The 20,180-nt window shown below is 48.3% G+C and overlaps 12 protein-coding genes across 12 annotated transcripts; 6 read left to right on the top strand and 6 right to left on the bottom strand.

The window, feature by feature from the left end:
- Nucleotides 1–1,024: 1,024 nt before the first annotated feature.
- N7525_003544 (uncharacterized protein) lies at nt 1,025–1,225 on the bottom strand (the record flags this gene model as incomplete). The annotated part of the gene is made up of 1 exon (XM_061212741.1): nt 1,025–1,225. The coding sequence occupies one exon, from the start codon at nt 1,223–1,225 to the stop codon at nt 1,025–1,027; it is 201 nt and encodes a 66-aa protein (XP_061069762.1).
- A 329-nt stretch (nt 1,226–1,554) lies between these two features.
- On the bottom strand, nt 1,555–3,030 carry N7525_003545 (isocyanide synthase family protein; the record flags this gene model as incomplete). The annotated part of the gene is made up of 4 exons (XM_002559008.1): nt 1,555–1,968; nt 2,026–2,147; nt 2,200–2,463; nt 2,538–3,030. The coding sequence occupies 4 exons, from the start codon at nt 3,028–3,030 to the stop codon at nt 1,555–1,557; spliced, it is 1,293 nt and encodes a 430-aa protein (XP_002559054.1).
- Nucleotides 3,031–4,046: 1,016 nt separating this feature from the next.
- Nucleotides 4,047–4,874, bottom strand: N7525_003546 (uncharacterized protein; the record flags this gene model as incomplete). Its single annotated transcript, XM_002559007.1, has 1 exon — nt 4,047–4,874. The coding sequence occupies one exon, from the start codon at nt 4,872–4,874 to the stop codon at nt 4,047–4,049; it is 828 nt and encodes a 275-aa protein (XP_002559053.1).
- Nucleotides 4,875–5,228: 354 nt separating this feature from the next.
- Nucleotides 5,229–6,677, bottom strand: N7525_003547 (uncharacterized protein; the record flags this gene model as incomplete). The annotated part of the gene is made up of 3 exons (XM_002559006.2): nt 5,229–5,720; nt 5,778–6,378; nt 6,436–6,677. The coding sequence occupies 3 exons, from the start codon at nt 6,675–6,677 to the stop codon at nt 5,229–5,231; spliced, it is 1,335 nt and encodes a 444-aa protein (XP_002559052.2).
- Nucleotides 6,678–7,052: 375 nt separating this feature from the next.
- Nucleotides 7,053–8,375, top strand: N7525_003548 (isocyanide synthase family protein; the record flags this gene model as incomplete). The annotated part of the gene is made up of 3 exons (XM_002559005.1): nt 7,053–7,398; nt 7,470–7,864; nt 7,941–8,375. 3 exons carry the CDS (start codon nt 7,053–7,055, stop codon nt 8,373–8,375), a joined length of 1,176 nt encoding a protein of 391 aa, XP_002559051.1.
- A 673-nt stretch (nt 8,376–9,048) lies between these two features.
- Nucleotides 9,049–10,385, bottom strand: N7525_003549 (uncharacterized protein; the record flags this gene model as incomplete). Its single annotated transcript, XM_002559004.2, has 3 exons — nt 9,049–9,381; nt 9,452–9,992; nt 10,237–10,385. The coding sequence occupies 3 exons, from the start codon at nt 10,383–10,385 to the stop codon at nt 9,049–9,051; spliced, it is 1,023 nt and encodes a 340-aa protein (XP_002559050.2).
- Nucleotides 10,386–11,068: 683 nt separating this feature from the next.
- Nucleotides 11,069–11,608, top strand: N7525_003550 (gamma-glutamylcyclotransferase family protein; the record flags this gene model as incomplete). Its single annotated transcript, XM_061212742.1, has 1 exon — nt 11,069–11,608. The coding sequence occupies one exon, from the start codon at nt 11,069–11,071 to the stop codon at nt 11,606–11,608; it is 540 nt and encodes a 179-aa protein (XP_061069763.1).
- Nucleotides 11,609–11,994: 386 nt separating this feature from the next.
- Nucleotides 11,995–12,429, top strand: N7525_003551 (ATP19 family protein; the record flags this gene model as incomplete). Its single annotated transcript, XM_002559002.1, has 3 exons — nt 11,995–12,042; nt 12,161–12,288; nt 12,375–12,429. 3 exons carry the CDS (start codon nt 11,995–11,997, stop codon nt 12,427–12,429), a joined length of 231 nt encoding a protein of 76 aa, XP_002559048.1.
- A 748-nt stretch (nt 12,430–13,177) lies between these two features.
- N7525_003552 (holo-ACP synthase) lies at nt 13,178–13,660 on the top strand (the record flags this gene model as incomplete). Its single annotated transcript, XM_002559001.1, has 1 exon — nt 13,178–13,660. The coding sequence occupies one exon, from the start codon at nt 13,178–13,180 to the stop codon at nt 13,658–13,660; it is 483 nt and encodes a 160-aa protein (XP_002559047.1).
- A 783-nt stretch (nt 13,661–14,443) lies between these two features.
- Nucleotides 14,444–15,479, top strand: N7525_003553 (histidinol-phosphatase; the record flags this gene model as incomplete). Its single annotated transcript, XM_002559000.1, has 3 exons — nt 14,444–14,602; nt 14,654–15,190; nt 15,243–15,479. 3 exons carry the CDS (start codon nt 14,444–14,446, stop codon nt 15,477–15,479), a joined length of 933 nt encoding a protein of 310 aa, XP_002559046.1.
- A 710-nt stretch (nt 15,480–16,189) lies between these two features.
- Nucleotides 16,190–16,976, top strand: N7525_003554 (FKBP-type peptidyl-prolyl cis-trans isomerase; the record flags this gene model as incomplete). Its single annotated transcript, XM_002558999.1, has 6 exons — nt 16,190–16,323; nt 16,385–16,455; nt 16,531–16,591; nt 16,671–16,691; nt 16,819–16,860; nt 16,937–16,976. The coding sequence occupies 6 exons, from the start codon at nt 16,190–16,192 to the stop codon at nt 16,974–16,976; spliced, it is 369 nt and encodes a 122-aa protein (XP_002559045.1).
- A 254-nt stretch (nt 16,977–17,230) lies between these two features.
- N7525_003555 (putative triacylglycerol lipase (LipA)) lies at nt 17,231–19,493 on the bottom strand (the record flags this gene model as incomplete). The annotated part of the gene is made up of 9 exons (XM_002558998.2): nt 17,231–17,370; nt 17,428–17,563; nt 17,646–17,932; nt 17,998–18,251; nt 18,305–18,395; nt 18,446–18,513; nt 18,571–18,689; nt 18,741–18,855; nt 18,952–19,493. The coding sequence occupies 9 exons, from the start codon at nt 19,491–19,493 to the stop codon at nt 17,231–17,233; spliced, it is 1,752 nt and encodes a 583-aa protein (XP_002559044.2).
- Nucleotides 19,494–20,180: the final 687 nt, after the last annotated feature.

Consider the following 20,180-nt stretch of genomic DNA (forward strand, 5'->3'; position numbering starts at 1 on the left):
CCCACTCTCCAACAGAGGCAGGGAAGGAGAGACTGCACAAAACTTCATTTTCATTGTTCATCATCCGGTAAGGATTTGTATGTCACATATCACGTATCTCTTCTTTCTGTGCAATTTTTGACCGGCCACTTTTCTTCTCAACATGATACTCCGAGCGACGATTGGTCGTCGCTGCGTGTGTCGCGTTATCTTTTTTTTTTTCTTTCTTGACATATTCCCCCTTTTGTTCACCAAATATTTCTTTTTATCCCTTTACTCCTTTCAATGGCACTGGGACAACCAAATTTGGGACGAAATCTTTTCTCTACTTTTTTGGCTTCCACTTGAAAGCTCTCTCTTATGAACTATTGGTCATTCAGTCTTTGGACTTGCACATTAATTATGGATTTGAGTGGCATCTTTTTGACAGCCCAATGGCTTTCCCCTGCCCTTATTTCCTCTCTCCTTTCTCCATCCCTCCCTGCCTCTTTGTTGTATCTCAATATCTCTATTGTGTTTGCTTGTTTTTGCGTTTTTGCGTTTCTGTACAGATGTACGAATTGTGTCCAAGTGCCGTGTGGCCTTGTAGATGTGGACGTGAGCCTGCCAATGAGACGAGTAGATCTTTTTCTTTTCAACCCTGACTTATAGAAGGTAAATATTGTAGTGTAGGCTTGTTATGTCCAAGTTGAAACGTCTTAGTCCTTGCCGAATATAATATGGTACAACACTACTGCTGCATAGACCCAGTCTGACATGGCATACATTGCATCAGGGCACAGATCAATAGGTGCGGTGTGGACATTCGGTTGAGACACCAAGCAGGATGAGAATAGATTTGTGCGCTCTGACCGAGGTTGCAGAAATTCACCCAACCTCCGCAGCACTTTATTCTTTTGCCCCCCTCTCGAGGAGAAACTTGACGACTTCAATGTGACCAAATCGACAGCACGCCCGCTTTGAGGCCTAGGATACTGCCTTTCTTGGGTATTGATATCCGCCCCCTCGTCGAGAGGGAAGCTCAAGAAAGGCAGTATCCTAGGCCTCAAAGTGGGCTCATGTCAACATTGCCATACTTAGCTGCGAGTTGGAGAGGCGTCCGATATTCAGAGCCTTTGACATTGATCTCAACCTTGCTATGGTCCATCAAGAACTTGATCAATGGAAGACAGCCCACGTCCGCTGCCTGGAGGAGATAATAACTGCTCTTAACCTCACACCCATATTCTTCGCAAAGCTCAAACATCTTGAGTGCGTGATTGTATGCCGCAGAAGAGGCCACCGTTCACCTCGGAAACGAGATCTGCTTCATCGAGTCCCCCGTACACGGGATATTTGACCACATGGCAATGACCGTGGCTTATCGCTTCGCTTACACAACGAGAGGAATAAGTTTACTGCAAGATCCTAGGTAAAGCGCTACCTGTGAAGTCAATCGGCTATGCCAGTCTGCCGTAACTGCCACATCTTTCGTATATTTCCTGTAGATTAGATAAAAATTGATATATTCATGTAACTACATCCACCAGGCCGTAATATAATAACCAACATACCGTTTCATTCAGAGTATCGAAACTATACATAGACAAAGGACACACTCTTCTGTTGGATTGCCAAATGTGCCAATTTGTCCAAATCCGAGTCAGATAGTTCTTGATTTATCTGTTTCCGTGCCCTAACAACCAAATTTTGCCCATAATGATGCTCAAAATCAACACTGGCGTCCCAATTGAAGAGCGGCGAGCTCTCACGGAAGAAATATGGTTGGCCATCCCTCTTGATGAGGTCAAACTTCTGCCGATGTGCGGATTGGTGAGCTGTTATGAATTCCCCTGCGGTTGTTACTGCAACACTGCAGTGCCAAGGGCTCATGGAAAATGAGTTCTTCTGTGGGATAAGGGGAAAGGACAGCTTTGTCTGTCCCGATGAGGGATGGATAGAGAGACGCAGTGAGTCCGGATAAATTTGGCGTACGAGCTCCGCGTACTCCTGTAACCTATAAGATTAGCCATATTGTCACTTTACATGGCGCTCTAAATAACTGACCACTCCGCGGACAATCATTTCCTTTGCAATACTTTTGATCTTCTTCTTATATTGCTTGGGGCCAGCGCAATCTTTGGTCACAGGGCTGAATTTTAGATCGACTTTCATGAACTTGTCGTATCCTGCGGTAAATCAGCCAGGGGCATTAATTATACATGAAAACAATACACTTACCATTATATGTCCTCAGATAATCCTCGTCACTTTTCAAAAACTTATCGACATCGAACTCCGGCCGTCCACATCGTCGATGAAGTTCAGCCCTCGATAGACCACAGAGCTTCACATAATCGGATTTGGAAATCTGGGCAGCAGTATAAAGACCAAGCATATTCATAATACGATGGAACTGAATACAAGCATATCCCTTCTCAACAGCGATTTTCCGCAGTCGATTCCCATACTCCCAGACCTCCTCATCAGAAATCCCCGTAAGATCTAGAATCTCGGAATCAAATTAGCGTCCTATCATGTATCTAACGTTCAAATTTAATAGGAGAGTCCAATCTCACCATTGTAACAAATCCCATCCGTAACAATAACCACAACCGCACCAGGCGGGTAGACAGCCTTAATATCCCGACAAAGATTCACCAACCGCGCCAACCCCAGCTCATCCCCCAAATCTGGAAGCGCACCTAGCACCTTATCCATGCGGTTATTACTCTTCATTGGAAAAGCCGGCAGAACCATAGGAATCGCCCTGCTGGCTGCGATATGGATTTGCACGCGCGGTGTGAACGATGACCGGCCCAGCCATTCACCAGCTGTGGTTGTGCGCTCGTGAGAGCCGTAGCGCTCCACGATGTTCATTATTTCTTCTGCCTTTAGGCGGGTTGATGTGGGACATATTGCCGATGTTTCGGGGTGGGTGTAGGTGATTTCAGGTTTTGGGGAGACTGCGTGTGGTTTTGGGTGGAAGGAGACTCGTGTTTTCGGGATGGGGGTGATACAGTCCAAGGGGATTGTGTGGGCGGAGACTTCGACTACCGTCGTAGCCAGCATTTTGATATAGCTCATGATAGATGGGAGCAGGGAGGTCGTGGTTGTAGCTAGGGATTGGGAAGGGGTAGATCTGGTATTCGAATGTACTCGTGACTTATAGGGGTGGTACCCTCGTGTGTTTGTTGGAATCTGGTGGCTTTCTATCGCCACCCTGCTCTCGTTTCTTATGTTCGTGTATATTCGCCGCCAAACTTCCCTGTCCTTCCCCTAACCTTCTTCGCCGTCCTTTTTGTACTTCTGATAACCCGTCGGTGGAATCTGGAGTGGAACTATGTTATTGCGCAAAAAAAGACGAAATTGTATTGTTTACCGTCCGACTACATGTGTGCTGAAGCTAGTGCATGACTTGGAGTATGACTGTGTTTTCATATGCCCGGATTAGGAATTTGATCGAAGAGGCCCGGAGAAAAACAATATGGGGTACTATGTGTGGACACACCGTGTCCCAGGTAAATGGTTACTGTTTGGCCAATCGAAAATGCTCTATCAACCTAAGAATTCTATAGCTGTTGAACTGACTGTACTGACTGTTCATGCATGGTCTGACGGAAACCGCTTCTTGATTAGGCTAGGATTCGGACTATCTTACATGAGAGGTCGGGATCGTGGGGAAAGGGGAACCAATTAATGTCCGTGGCAAAATATTCCGGGAAGAAATGTAACATGTCAATGTGACATTTCATTGTTTTGACTGGCTAAAAGTTGATACACCATGCGAGGTCATCAAGATCCACGACATCCAGATGGGAGCTTAAGACTAGAGTGGACGGTCAAGTGCCCGCTGCTCTCTGTACACGATATAACGTGTACCAGTGGTACGCCGCACTGCAGCTGTTAGGGATGACATGCATGTCTAAAATTGCTCTAGCGTCACAGCTTGACTCTAGTCATGCCAAGACCGGGGAGTATTCCATCCCCAGAACCACCGTCATGTGCATCGTGTATAATGTTTGGAGCCTTGATCAAGCGAATTGAGCTCATCCGTAACTTTTGATGACCTCTTTTAGGCAACCAACTCACAAGAAGTACGAAGCCTCCTTCTCTCGCTCCCAGCGATACTCCATGCGCTTCGCAGTTTCTATTCCGACTTCGATACCACCATAATACTCCGAAATAAACTCCAGCATCACATCAATCCCTGCAGTTATCCCAGCAGATGACCATATCTCAACCCCAGGTAGCAACGACAGGCCGTCAGACATCGCATCCTTGGGAACACTATCACGTAGCCACCGTCTGTTGCGCTGCCATTTCACGTCGCCAGTTTGTTTAGCGACATCATCGTAGCGGGCAGAATTTGTTGTCACCTGGCGTCCATCTAGAAGACCAGTCTGCGAGAGGACATGGCTGCCAGTACAAACAGTAATGATGCTGTGGCGAACAAAGGGCGCAACAGCAGTCAGAAAGTCCTGAACCTCTTGCGTGTTGGGGACTTTAACTTCATTGGATGGAGTATTAGTGTCGTAAATACGGTTCAGTCGTGTCCCCGGGCCCCCCGGGATTATCAATACATCGATCGGTTTGAATTCACCACTACCATCTTCAGCAACTTTCCCCGCTTTCAGGGCAGAGACCACGTCAACGAATGTACATTGTGGAAGCATTTGCTGGTTGCAAGCTGTATTGATGTTTGAAGCGGGCAGATCAAATCGCCAATTTGCCTTCGGGGGAGGGATTGGTTTCACTGAGACTGGGTCGGGAGTTGCGGCGGATACAGTCAGGGTGATGGCTGATGTGTCAGGGTACTGCGTGCGAATGTTGAGAATGTCCAGTGGGGCGGCCACGTCTAGCAGCTGGAATCCTGGAAACAAGGGAAGGTGGTAATGGAGAGGTCGGAGGCCCATTTTGTGTAATACTCCGTTGGTGGAGAAGGCTCGTGAAGAGAAAAGTTGGGGAAAACGTGGTAGCAGGGAAGCCATGCTGAAACAAAGCGGGTCACACAATTTTGGTTGATTCACAGTATTCCAAGGTCAATTGATGTAATTAGCCAAGGAGAGATGTATTCAAATTCATATTCACGTTGTGAGGATGAGGATGGCAAAGATAGCGTAACACGCTAAACAAGTAAACTATGTTATGTGGCTTAAAGGTAATACCTAACACGGGTGCTTGATACTCGTCACCATCGAGGTGGGACAAGTAGATACACTGCATAACGCTCTATTCAAAAATAAGCATGCATGTACTGTATTTTTTTTTCAAGCCTCCGAAATGTGAGACCCGACTACAAACAACGCTCCAGTCAAAATGCAAATACCCCCGAACAATTGCGCGTACAGGTAATCACCTCCCCGTAACGCGATCAGCTGTCCTGCTATGTACGGTCCAGTCAGTAGTGGAATGCTATTGATCGTGGTGATCATCCCAACACGTGTGCCGGACTTTTCCGGGTCTTTGGATCCAAAGTACGCATTGGCAGCGGGCAATTGACTCTGTGCACAATTTACCAGTAACCCGTAGACCGTGGCCCAAATGAACATGCCAACGTGCGTGTGTACACCAATCCACCCTAGAATGGCGATTCCGCAAGGGATGGAGACTGCAATGCAAGTCCTTACCGCACCCAGCCACCGGTCTGCAACAAATGCAGATGCAATGCGAGACGGAACACCAACCCCATTCATCAGGATCAAAAGGAGAAGCGAATCCGATGCAGTGAAATTCGTATGGACCTGAGCATATTGTCGAAGCTGTAGATGCCGTTAGTTGTTATGCCATCAACCAATGCGAAACCAAACAAAACTTACATAGATGTATGCAAAGTAGATACCCTCGAAGATCAGGAATGAGCCGATCGAAAAAAGGAGGTAAGGGCGTTCACGGAATGCACTGAAATCAACCCAGGGAGGAGGGCTCCGAGGTATAATCCGAGATCTGGTAAACTTGACAATTATAACGCTGTTGAACAGCATAATGGCCGCCATGATCCGGACAGTCCACCCGAAGCCAATGTTGTTGAAACATTGATACGCGACCACTGGGAAGATCATTCCTCCAGTCGCTGCCCCGCAAGAAGCCAGCGAGACAGCCATCACTCGCTTGGAGTTGAAGTATGTCGCATACAGCGAGATCATGGGGCTAAAGACGAGCCCGTGGCCAATTCCACTGACGATGCCTTGCGCTAGCCAAAAATGCCATAACTTCGTGCCAAATGAGGTTGCCAATGCCCCAGAGACTTGAAAGAAACACCCAACGGTGATACATTGTCTCAGGTAACCCGCATCCATCGCTCGCCCCGAGAAAGTGGCCAGGAAATGGACGAGGAACATCTGCACCGCTCCGATCCAAGACGCATTCGCTGGGCTGACATCGAGTGTTCTGACGTAGTATTCCTGAAAAAAGCCGTATCTATATTGAGTCAACAGTTGATATTGACCTTGGATGTGACAGGGCTGGCTCCCTTACGACGTAATATAGCCCCAGACATTGAACACGACCAGGTGTCCAGTCAGCACTTGAGTCCAGGCTAAGAGACCTCCGTCAGGAATTTCATTATTCTCGGCCTTGCGATCTTCGTCTTGTTGACCGGGATCTGGGCGAATAAATAGCGGGGATTCTTCGGTAGGAGTAGTATGGGCAGCGGCTGACGTTGTGTAAGACACACCGGTGGTAGTCAAGCATGCCCCGGCCGCATTGCTCTGTGACATATTTGGCTGTCCCATATTGTTTCGGCCCAAAAGATCAAAAAAGAAATCTCTCCCAGGATTCGGGTAATAAAGTGGGAGGCGGGCAGTATATGAGAGCTGAGATCTAAAATGTGGCTACGTACATTGTGGAGTTAATGTACCCGCTCCCTGCAGAAATCTTACAGATATGCTCGAGTTTCTTACCTATTACAGGTACTGATGCAGGTAACAATACCTATATGTTGTGCAGGTAACTTAATAAAATACCGTAAACTATCCGTACATGTCACTGCAATCGGATGTTGATCTTGACACGGAGGGATAATAATAACATCTGATCATCCACGGTCTCATTTTGCTGCACACATCCACGAGTTCCTCTGCATTCTATTAACAATGAAATTTGAATATGCCCCAGATGAAGTTTCCCAGAAAGTTGTCGAGGTGCTAAAGCGGTTTTGCTTGCACTCGAGCAAAGATGGCCATCAGAAAGACGTCGGAAGGGTCTTCGAATCCGTGCCTGAGAAGCTGAAGATCAATATCACCGCAAACCAGCCAATCACCATGGTCTTACCTGCGTTTCCATGGAAGAGCCCGAACCAGAACAAAGTGCTAGGAGATGGAGCTGATCTAGGAGAAGAAATCGGCCTGGCGAAGTTGAATCACCTCTGCGAGGATATCTCGAAAGTCTACCCTTATGGCGCGCGACTTATCCTCATTTGTGATGGGTCAGTATATAATGGTATGTTATTTCTTATATCAACCGAGCGGTGATACAATTATCAAGAATGGGAAGACAGACTGACGGTGTAGACTTGGTCGGCGTTCCCGACGACGAATATTACGACTATGGCATTGAGCTGCGCAGAATCGCCCAAGAGAAGCGTTTTTCTCCCATCCAGTTTATCCGGCTGATGAATTTACTGGGTTTAGGTGATGGCGAGAAAATGTCGAAGGCAGATTACTTGCGTCTGGTTCCCACCTGCAGGGAGAAACTGATGTCACCCACATACTTCGATCCGAGATTTGACATTGACCATGAATTGGAGACAAATCCAGATACCAAGACAACATACGAGAGCTATTTCGGTCGCATCTCAGAGGATCTAAGATGGGCCAAAGGATTTGATCCTCTTGTCGCGGCCGACCCGGCGCTCTATGCGGCTGAGGTGTCGAAGATGGCGAAGACTATGATCAACCGGCTCATTGTAAGTTTCAATGTCATATATAGTTGCTGATTTGGTTGTTTTAAAAATCTGACTCCCTGGCTCACTATTTCATCAGGCGTATGAAGCCGTAATTAACGCTACACTCGGAAAATACATCCGTCTCTCTATACACCCTTCTTTAGGGCGAAACAAGATATCGATTCCCCTGCTGCGGCAGGGTGAACTGTTTGGTGACATGCCATGGCATGCAAGTGTGGTGGTACTGTCAAATGGGGAGATTAAGACCGGAAGATCTCAAGAATTTCGCAAATCATACGAGGTCGTTATGAGGCATGGCCGGCCGTATTACTTCAGGGAGCGAAGCCCAACATATGAATGGGAGGCAGAGGTGGAATTCCAGCATGATTACGATGGGTTAATTGTGAGGAACCTCTGTCAGAGTGTTCGGAAGCTTGGTAGAGATGATCGCTTGAAGCTGGCTCGCTTGATTGTGCAGTATCAGACCAAGTCGGTTCGGGTGGAGGGCTTCGATGTGCCAAATGACGCATGACCGTTTGGATATTCCGTTTCTTCTGCTTGTGCTAATAGTGTATGCTACTGAAAAGAAGAATACAAAGTCCAGGACAATAATAAGTGATGTAAAATTAAGATCAGAAAGAAACTAGTAAGGTGGGTCTACCCGGGCAACGTTCCTTCATTTGGAACCATGGGTCCCCGAAGCAGATGATGGGAATGGGCAGGCTATTGAGTGTAGTTCAAGATTTAGTCCCTAATTTCTCTCTGTTGCTGAGCTGGTGCTTGGGCCTATTATTTTTGGCTGTTATATATGGTTCGATAGGTGAAGTCTACGAAGACGTCAGCTCTTTGTGAGAGTCACCGGATATGGTCTTGACCTCTTTGAGCCGTAGATGGAATATATCATCAAGACAACCTCCACTAACCACATTTATGACAATAAAAATTGGAAAGGCTCACTTCAAGGTAGATGAGCAGCATGGCAATATAACATAAAAAAGGAGGAACAATAATAGTGTATATCTGTTCAAAAGGGTTGGGTATAAGTGCATAAGCAAACCCAGTGGATATCAGTAGAAATAGGAGACCAGAGTAGGGAATGATGTGTACAACAAGTGGTAGGGGAGATGCGCCCGTACGCAAGAGACAGAAGCAGCGGAAAGGAAGCACTTCAGTCAAAACAATGAATAGAAGCTGGTGTATTTACCTCATTCCTTCTTTTTCTTATCCGACTCCGATTCAGACTTTCCAAACCAGCCTGCCAGTGTTGCGATTCCACCACTACCGGCCTTCTCACTTGACTGACGACGGAGCTCACGCGCTCGTTCTCGCTCAGCCTTGTACTCGTCCCAGGAGAGATTTGCTGCCGCCGCAGCACGGACTTCCTCTTCTTCCCGAGGAGGAAGCCTCTTGCCTGGCAGTGGGCGGACGGCTGCTTCGCCGCCGTAAGCACGAAGACCGGTTCGGAAAGCCCATTCAACAGCCTCGTCGACCGGGTGATCGAAGATATAGGGAAGGAAGGGGACAACAGCGAGACCAAGCTACAGTAAACCGTCGTTAGCATAATATTCACCAACTTGCGTTTTCGACCGGAAGGGAAACGGTACATACCCCGATCGGCGTCCAGGTCCGAATGAAGGCAACCTTGACCCCCTTCACCATCTGCCCAGAGTAGCGGACTACACTGTGGATTGTGAATGCGGGCAATCCCATACTCGCGATACTCTGGAATACCGCGCGCTTGGCCATGACCATGCGGTAATCCTCTGCAAGCGGGATCTCCGGAGTCGTCCAGTTCGGAAGCTCATCCTTGGACACAGCCGATTTACCAATCGTCATGTTGCCCGTCGCCATGCCCTTGATAATCTGGTCCTGCGAAGGCTGGCTAGCATCCTTGTATGCCTCGCCCGTGGGAGCCAGTGCCTTCCAGTTCCGGAGATAGGCCTTGTAACCTTCGTGGCCAACATCGCCTAGCAGGTATGTCCAGGAGATAGTGTAGGCAGAGCGCACGAGCCATGGGTGTGCAATCGGGCGGAAGGACTCGCCGATGTCTGAAGTGTAGGCGACATAGCGATGGGCGGACAGGAGGATTGTGCGGATGCGGTTGGCGTACGCGGCATAGCGGAACCCTGTGTCTGTGGAGTTCACCGAGCTGCCGTCAATCGAGGTGCCCATCGTTAGTTTCTTTTTCGTCTATGCTTGCTTTTGGCGTTGCGATGATTTGCTCAAGCTTGCGGGGTAGTATGTCATCGACCCAAGTCGGGAAGTACCGTTCGACGGCCTTCTTTTTCAGGCTCTCTCTCTCTTCCCTCCATCTTTCAGAGCACGCGACAGCAACATCAATTTGCTTGGGATAAGAAATAATAATAATATAGACGAATTAGAATTTCACGTACTATTGGGAATAGAGGTCATCGTAGAACTCGTCATCGCGATCAACCAACTGTTGCAATTTTGCGGGGAGCTTCTCTCGAACTACAGGCTTATCCAACAACTCCTGTGGGGGAGACTGGGGTTCATCCTGCTGACGACCGCCCCAGACCATTGTAAATGGGGTATGGTATGGTCAGTGATAAGTTATGTAGTCGTTTCGAACAAAGCAACGCTTATTTGCCTGCCAAATACAGGGGAATCAACTCGAAAGGGGTATATAATATGAAAAAGGTAAAAGAGAAGAATGAGGAAAGCTATGCAAGGGAGGAAAGGAGTTCAACTCTTATTTTACGTCTCTCATATTAGCCGCGCACCATAGCCGAAGACACAGCCATAGCCGGGATATGCAGCATTATTACTCCGTAGTTAGCTGTGGGATAGTTCCCTCCGAGGTACCGTTAGTAGGAAGACCCTACTCCCTACTGTTACAGCGGTTTCCCTGCAACTACAGGGGTTAATCCGAATTAGGATTTGTCTGTCTTGGCTTCCAATTTTTAATACTACTAGTGCTATTTATTATGGTACTACCATAGTAAAAAACACAGCACCCGAGCCATCGAGACCTACGACCCAAAATGGGTCGTGCCGAAGACTAATCTTAATGCGGAGTTCACCCGTGGACTGTACTTCGATGGGAACACCGTCATCATACCTAGGTAGTTAACTTCATCTACACACGTGGAACAGACTTTGATTCATACACCTACCTTTACGCATTTGATACAAGGTAAGGCTGCAAATCAGCTCCGAATCATGCATTTAACTGACTTACAATAAAGCTTGCTCACCGCCGTCATGACCACGAACCGGCCGTCGCTTATGCACCGCAAATTTATGCAATTTTTTGCCGAGCAAGATGATGCTTCGGAGGGCCATACCTCAAGCCAGTGTCCAGTCGACCTCTCGGACTCTTATACACCTGAGCCATTTCAAAAACAATACTGTTTCTTCTATGGAACCCTAATGGACCCACCAACACTTGCATCGATTCTACGACTTCCAGAACCCCCTGTTATGCGACCAGCCAAGGTGGTAGGATACCATATCAAGCTTTGGGGGCCATATCCTGCCTTACTCGTTGGACCACCTCTTCACCCAGTTGAGGGCCTAGCATACGAGGTTCAGTCACAGGAGCAACTCGATCGGTTAAGTGCGTATGAGACTAGTAAGTATCGCATTAAGGCCTGTATGATCAAGTTCCCTAGCGAAAACGGTGGCGAAGAAGAGCGTGTTAGGGGTAAGGTTTTTGTATGGAATGGGGAATCCGAAGAACTACGGGAAGGAAATTTCAGTCTTGAGAAATGGTTACAGCAACGGAAGCGAAAAGGACCATAGTAGAAATAATATACGGGATGATGCTTCGAGGCCGAACTCAACATTTATTGCTCATTGTCGACGCTTTCAACCGGAGCTTTAGCTTGCTTGAGTCTGGCCCCCCTCGGTTTCCAAACTTTTTCGTCTTCTCGTGTTGTGATTGATCTTCATATGCCGGTGCCCCCCGTGACGTTTCGTCCCGGGGAGATCACATGATATCGGATGTAGCCGGGTGCCCCGAGTGTCCTTACCTAATCATCCACATTTCAGAAGTCATGTGATTTGCCTAACCAAATCAGGAAAGGCGGTATTCCGTGCCGACCTCGTCGTTTGGTCCAAGCCTGAGGATTCCGTCCACATCGCTGCCAATTGAACCTCCCGCTGTACCTCAATTCCAACCCTACAAAATGGTTGTCTACTACCAGATCGCCGGCAAGAAGGTCGGCTCCCACGTTGTAAGTTTACACTACCCCGAAAAGGCCGCTGCGCGCTCGCTATCCCTTTCTCCTCGCGCTTCGTTCGGGTACTTGTGAAACATGAAAGCTGACCATGCTCCCTTTACCCCCTCATTAGCTCGCCATGGCCACCCTCGGCAGCATGTTCGCCGGCTCCTGGCTCGCCATGTCCGGTGGTGAGAAGCCCAAGACCGCTCAGGGTCCTCCCATCAACGCCTCCTCCAAGGATGAGGAGAACTTCGTCCAGTATGTCACGGAAAACCGAGAACCGCCGACCATGAATCGGATCTCGATATCAGCCCCGAGCGTCTCGCTGACTTAGTATCTCACAGGAACTTCATGAAGGAGGTTGATGGCGGCGAGAAGAAGCCTGCCGCTGGCCACTAAACCACCCCTCGATACGGTTTATATTGATGGAGCAGTCGAACATGAGCAGCTAGGATTCCGAATTCAAACAAACTGCCTCGGCTCTCCTGTCACTTCTAGCGCGCAACGACGTGTATCGACCCTTCTGCAGTGTTTTTTTGTGACCACGGTTCTTTTTCGAGAAGCTACACGGACCGACTTTGGGATGTCGGCGGATGAGGTTGATTGGTCTGTACATAGGAGGCTTGTACGCTGCATAGAAAATTATCCTCTTGACACTTGTTCTTTGGGTCTGTTCTTTTCCCTCCTATTGAGCAAGATCAATCGCGGCAGAAGAAAGGATGGTACGATTGCTTCGAACGCAAAATCGCACCGGGTTGTTCGGAGTCGGTGCCTGACAAGAGCCATCTGTGGACTTTTATCCTGGCATGAGTATGTCTATATACAGCTCCGATCAGCTTGCTTGTCCGGCCAGTAGGAGCGCATTAGCGACGAGGGACCGTAAAGCAAAACGAGGAGATGTAACTACCTAGATAGATTGTAACCAGCATAGAACAAGCATACTCTGAAACAATGGTAACACGCGACATCCACACACGATCAACCTTGGAATGATCTTCTAATGAGTTAAGCAGTTCGAGTGCTGCCCAAATCAACTTCAAAAAGCTCTTCGGATATCCCGAGGTCTCGAACCACCTCCCCCCAACCTAACCACTTGACCCTCACTACAACTCCCGAAACACCCCTACCAATAACCTGAGAACCCAAAATGAAACCCCTCCCTTTCCCATTTCCCCTCAACATCGGTACAGACATCGTCCACATCCCACGCATAGCCCGTCTCCTCGCCCGACCTAATTACCTCCCACGATTCACGCGCCGTATCCTCTGCGATCAAGAACAACACGACTACCACTGCCGCTTCAACGAAATCCTTAAAGCATGCGCCGCATACCACCAGCAGCCTCCACCCGTGCCGGCAGACATAACACGCTGGCTGGCGGGACGCTTCGCGGCGAAGGAAGCGGCGCGGAAAGCGGCACCGTCTGGTGCAGCTTCGATTGGCTGGAAGGATGTCATGGTCCGGGTTCAGGAGGATGGGGGGAGGTTTGGGAAGGGTGTGAGTCGGAGGCCTGAGATTGTTTATCTTGGGAATGGGCTAGATGGGGATGCGGGTGACGGGAGGGTCGCGAAGTTATCGATCTCGCATGATGGGGAGTATGTTGTCGCTACTGTTTTGGCTGCTGGATGAATTGGTGGGTTTATTGGACTCCACTTCATTGGTTAACTCTCATTACAACTGTTGTGGCTGGTTCATTCAGTCTCTTAAGGCTGCGGCTCGCTCGGCATTGGACAAGCAGTCAATTGCCTGGTGCGCATGTTGTGATTGTCCCAGTGTGCAACTACTAGGGTACTAAGGTGCTATTGGGGTACTCGTTCTCTTCTAGATAGAGTGGTTTTGGAGAGAGTTAAGGGTTTGATGTGGTTTGCCATCCGGTCAAATTGGCTCAATGCTTGCAATTGGGTCGTACCGGTCGAGGTACATCCGAAACTCGAATCCCAGTGCGCTTCACTCTGGAACCTCACCTCTGGTGTCCGATATGAATGTATTTCACCGCTTGTGGTCAAGCGATACCTGGGTAGACGGTGGACTTGGCTGGAAGCAACACCTTCATTGGGTATATTAAAGAAATAAATACCAGTGCAAATACAGATCTAAGGACCAATAAAAAATCGTGTATTGAAACATTGATCATTGTATCCATGGATATATGCAGCCATTTATAGAGGTGCTACTTGTCACGCTGCGCTATAAAACGGCACAAAAATCCTTATCGTCTATCAACTCCAGATGTCTCCCCCACGTAGCGTGTTCCATCCATATTCTTCAGTAGAACATCCTAAAAACCAAAGGTGAGTATGAAATCTGCATTTACTGTTCAAAACGGCCAAGCCTATTCCTGCCCCTCTAACCGCCCGTCCTTCACTTTGGATATTGTGCTAACCACGAGCTGCAGTGACATTCCCACGAAACATGCCATTCTCGCATCATAGCCATTCGGGCCAATTCTGCCCTGGCCATGCCCAAAACTCATTAGAAGATGTGATTCGAACTGCTATCAGCAAGAAGATGCAAGTCTTCTGTCTGACCGAACATATGCCCCGCCATAAAGAAGATTTCTATCCCGAGGAAGTGCGTAAGGAACACATCCACCACAGAATCCCGAATTAACCAATCATCCAGTTTGAATCTGGCGATACAGAAGAAAGCCATGCAGCAAATGAAGCCGCTTATTGGAAGGAAGCAGTGTTTCTCCGCGAGAAATACGCCTCCCAGATCAAGATCATCATCGGCTTCGAGATTGACTGGATCCGACCCGCCTCTAAAGATTTGATCGAACGCTCACTTTCACGGTTCCCCTTCGAATTCTTCGTTGGCTCGGTTCACCACATGCACACGGTACCAATTGACTATGACCGACCTATGTACGAGCGGGCTCGAGAGACAGCCGGTGGAACAGATGAGCGACTATTCGAGGACTACTTCGATGCACAGCTGGATATGTTGAAGCAGCTCAAACCACTCGTTGTGGGGCATTTTGATTTGATTCGTCTGAAGAGCGATGACATGGAACGCAGCTTTACTACCTGGCCTGGTGTCTGGAGTAAGATTTTACGGAACTTGGACTTCATTGCTTCATACGGCGGTATGCTGGAGCTCAATTCGGCTGCGTTGCGCAAGGGAATGACTGAACCGTATCCCAAAGCGGAGATTTGCAAGGTAAGTACGCAGTCTCCTGTTATATATCTTTCGACTAATTTGATAATCGTAGGAATTCGTGGCGCGTAAGGGTCGCTTCTGTTTGTCTGATGACAGCCACGGCGTCGACCAGGTTGCTTTGAACTTCCGCCCAATGCTTGATTTTTTGGATCTCGCTGGTATCTCAATGCTGCATTATCTACAATTGGAAGCTTCGGTGTCATCTCCTGTGCCCGATGCTCGGTTCCCCAAGACACAGATTGTGGAGATTTCAGTAGAGGACGTGAGGAAGATGGCATTTTGGTCATGATTCTACGATCTATATGTATATTCATGAGATTTTGCCTTGTACAGTATTCTCTGAGACCTCTACTATCATATCTACAACATAGGTCAATGTCAGAGAACAGTTCCGGGGTTACGATCGCGGGGATGCTTCCCCCGCCATTACCCCTCCGCGGGGTATAGGGAGAGCAAATAGGATGATTCCTTTCTCTGTATATGGGTAGTCCGAGGGAAAGGGCTGATTGGTCTGATCGTATTGTACATCATCGCATTGTAAGAGATTCCAACCATTTCACCCATGTGGCATTCACGAAACCCACGAGTTTCCCCGTCTTGCGCAGATCATATCCTTGTATATCGTAGACTATGCCCCGGTGTTACTTTCATGCTATTTTCAGGTATCTCCGGCTGTTTTCAACTGTTCCTAAGCGGGTTAAACAACCCTATTACGAACACATCCCAGCTTCAAAGGATTTCTCGGAATATTCTACTCCTGTAACTCACCAGAAATAGTTGAGTGGATGGTACACAGGCTATAATAAGAACGATAGCCAATAAAGTAACCAAAATACAGCAATCTCATTGCGAGACACTTGAGATTCATTACGTCGTGTCCCGCCCAAGGAAAAAAAGTGGATAATCTGCCCCTCCCGAGCTTCCCCCGTCTTCCTTTTTCCTTCTTTCTCTTCACATCTCACATATTCATCCTAGACACATCTCTTTATTACTTTCACAATGGGCGTTGAAAAGAAGACTCTGGTCGAGGGCAACGGTGTTGACTACCCTAAGAAGGGCGAGCACGTTGCCATTCACTACACCGGCTGCTTGTACGACGCCGATAAGGCTGACAACCACTTCATGGGCAACGTGTAAGCCAAATCACCACGCCACCTCGAGGTAACTGACGTGTGCTAATATGTCCTTGAATAGATTTGACAGCTCCCACAAGCCCGGCCGTGGTCCCCTTGCCACCCCCATCGGGGTCGGTCGTCTTATCCGCGGTGCGTCTCCATATATCCGGACTGAGTCTTCTGTGAGACAAATAGCTTCTTTCAGCTCGCTAACGTGATAAATAGGCTGGGACGAGGGTGTCCCCCAGATGTCCCTCGGCGAGAAGGCCATCCTGACCATCAGCCCGTGAGTTGCCGTTTTGAACTTTCCTTTGCGCTTTTGCGCTGATCTACTGAACACACTGCTAATATTCGGCTCTCGACAGTGACTTCGGCTATGGCGACCGGTACGTACCAACCAAGGCCAATTCTGATCAATAATCTGTGGCCTATCCGATACTTCAAATGCCTCGCAACTCCAACTTGCATCTTTGGCCTCTCTGTGAGATTTGTGCTAATACCAAATCATTTTAGTGGCTTCCCCGGCCTGATCCCTGCCAACTCTCAGCTTGTCTTGTGAGTAGTTCACCTTTCATTTTCCTTTCTCACTCCATGCTACCCAACTATAAAGGAATAAACTAACTGTTGACAGCGAGGTCGAGCTCCTTAAGATTGGCACAAAGAGCGCTTAAATCAATCGCTATCCAGGGATTTCCAGCAGATACAAGATATGGAAATAACAAACGAGAAAAAAAAAGAACTTAAATCATTCCTAGTCGTGTCATACGGTTGACAGGCTGCTTGGATAACCAATCAAAGCTGATCTCGTTGCTGCCCATTGATTTGACTCGTTACCCGACGAAGAAAGTCAAATGGACTAGTACATGCCTGCATTCGTTTCCACACACTGTAGATTCTCATAGCCTAGCTTGCGTCCACCTCCATATCACCGCGCGATACTATTGATATAATCCATCCCGTCCGCACGGTACGTGTCGGCCTCGATATAACTCTCATTTTGGGGTAAGCGGAAAACAAAATTCGCCGTGCGGGACGAATACTTGGGCCATTTAGCAATATCAGACACTATGACGCAGTCAGCTTCCAGGCAATACAATCAAGCCGCACGCATGTTCTACTAACCACCATGTCCATTGGGATCTAGGTCTGCCACGAATGACGTCCACATCCGCGCTGCCATCTGTCCCAGTTCCAAGCGCGCGGGGTCGGATCCTAGCAGCGTGATTGTCTGTACTGGATTTGCAAAGACGAAAGGGATCTGTGTAGCCGGATACAAGCGTCAGTTCATCTTCCAGATCAGAGGCTTAGGTAGTTTCCAAGACCAGGTGGGTTATAGTTACCTCTGCAAAATGTTGCACCCCGATCGTTGTTGAGCTGTTCAACGCCGCCACGTCCCATCTGTATGAATACACATTGTCGCTGAAGGTTGCCATCCGTTGTGCTAACATGCGTCGTGGCGCTGCCATGGTTATATCCCCGGCAATTGATGCGTAGCGCTTATACATGAGTCCCAGCGAGGGCCAAGTGGTGTTGCCCCAGCCATAGGGGCAGCCGATGGCGGGGATATTGGGGTAATAGGATAGCAGCTCGGTAGCCTGGGAACTGTTGAGGACCCAGCGCTTGGATGCTGCGGTACTCGCTTAGCACGATGTCATGATATGTGGCCGTAAACATGTTATGCACAGCACTTACTAGTCAATTCATTGATACAATCCTCATCGGTGTTTGTGCCTGTCGTCCCGAAACTGGTGCCCTCGTCGGTATTTGTCCCTAATAAAATAGGCACTCGGGTCAATTTGCCTTCTTTGTAGCTGATTTGCGGATACTGGGCTATGAATGAGCCATCGATAGTAGCAAACCATTCTAGACCCTCGTTTGCATGGCTGTATAAGGCTTCGTAGGGCAGCTCGCGGAGACATTGTAGGGTGTTCGTCGAATTGGTGCATCTGAGTTAGTATATCAGCTTCCGTTGATAGAAACTTGTTCAACATTGACTTACCCGGTTCTCTCGACGATTCGGTTGTACATTGGCTGGTGCCATTCTGTTCCGTTGTATGGGGGCCCCACGGCACTTCCAGAATCCAGGATTGCTAGTCGAGCTTAGTCTGGTGTAAGAGACAAATGGTAGGAGTGGGCTAACCAGCTCTAAAAAGACCCTCATTATCGCCATTGTTGGTCACCAGGTGGGCCCCGACACTATATGCACCACTGTTTATCCGAGAATAAGCATCTGGTATACCGAAAATTTTATTTCCTGCGACTCACGCGGACTCGCCCCAGATAGTAATCTTGCTTGGATCACCACCGAATGCTTTGATATTCTTCTTCACCCAGCGCATAGCCGTGCGCTGGTCACGCAGTGCTAGATTGGTGTTTCCTTCGGCCTGGAATCCAAGTTAGTATCGAGGAGACGCTGCTGTATATAGTGACATTACCCTGACTTCCTCCGAGTCAAGGAATCCGAATGCCGCCAGACGGTAGTTGATAGAAACACCCAGGACTGGCTTGTCGTTCAATACGCTCTGTTCAACGATATAACTCATATTATACCTGCAGACGGTATAGCACAAGGTTAACCATAACCAACCAGCATCCTTGCTGGGCATGAATATTCATACCTAGCTCTACATTTCTCGACCAACATACCTCGGATCCGCAGTAGCGCCCTGTGACCACCCACCACCGAAAATCCAGATCATAACTGGAAGCAATCCATGACTCCCGTCGGTATTAGGTCGGATTATATTCAAGTTCAAACAGTCTTCATTCAAAGTGATAAGACCCTTGTTAACCATGCTGGTGGTATCAGATCCATAGCCAGGACAGTCGTAGCCGTACTCTGTAGCGTTGTAGTACACCGACTTGGAAGTAGTGCCGAGTCCTCCTAGGGATTGATTATAAGGTCCGGAATTACTATCTTTGGATGCATAGGCGCTCTTGAGCTCTGCTGGTGTGAAGCGGATTGGCTCATCGGCATACTTGATGCCCAGGAAGAGATCCTGGTTGAACTCTGGAAGAGAGCGGCCCACAAAGATAGTCTTTGGGGTCTTGTTGCTTGTTGATAGGGTTGCTGTTGCGGGTTTCGCTTTGGTCCCTGTTGGTTTTGATGAGAGAGGGTTGGCTGTTGCTCCGGAAATGAAGAGGAACAAGGTTGAAAGGAGTATCGAAGTTCTTGTCACCGACCACATGTTCGAAGTTCGAGGGGAACTCTAACTGGACGGGCAAGAGTCAAAACGGCCAAGGTCTTCTTATATAGTTCATTAGCTGCCAATTTGCCTACAAAGTAGATCCTCAAATCCAAACCATGGAGAATTAAACATCCCCTTTCCCGGGAAATTGGATGACAATTTAAGTAACCCCACTATAAACAACTCGTCTATCATTGGGGATGAGCTGTGATCTTTGGCTCCTGGGCGCTCATAGGTGGGAAAATAAAGTGAACATCCGGGCCAAGAGTGGAGTGTTTGGTCTTCTCAGTGTCAGCACTGAGCTATACCCCTATAGGAGTAGTCTGAAGATTCCTTTAATACAGCAATATAAGACGAAAAGAAGCTCGACGCATATCACAGCAGAGCGAGTAGTCTATTTGGAAAATGTTGTTCTATATAGAGCATCAGGCTGAAGTCCCGGTGTAACATGGGGAAAAGGCGCCGCAGTAGCAATAAGAGCGTTGAGGATATTGTACATCGAACATGACGAATAGAAGGGATGAAAAGGGGAAATGGTACTGTTCAGCCCAAAGCAGCACAGATCCGTCACGCAACAGCCTGGCCATTTGAGGCGTTGGCCGAATAATTCATCGGGTCAATGAGCTGTATGCGAATGGCGAGATAGCATCCGAGATTGACCCTGTCATATCCAAAAACTCCTCATGC

Source organism: Penicillium rubens (assembly GCF_028828025.1).
Source record: "Penicillium rubens strain IBT 27055 chromosome Unknown utg000002l_segment0_segment0, whole genome shotgun sequence".
Classification (NCBI taxonomy): Eukaryota; Fungi; Ascomycota; class Eurotiomycetes; order Eurotiales; family Aspergillaceae; genus Penicillium; species Penicillium rubens.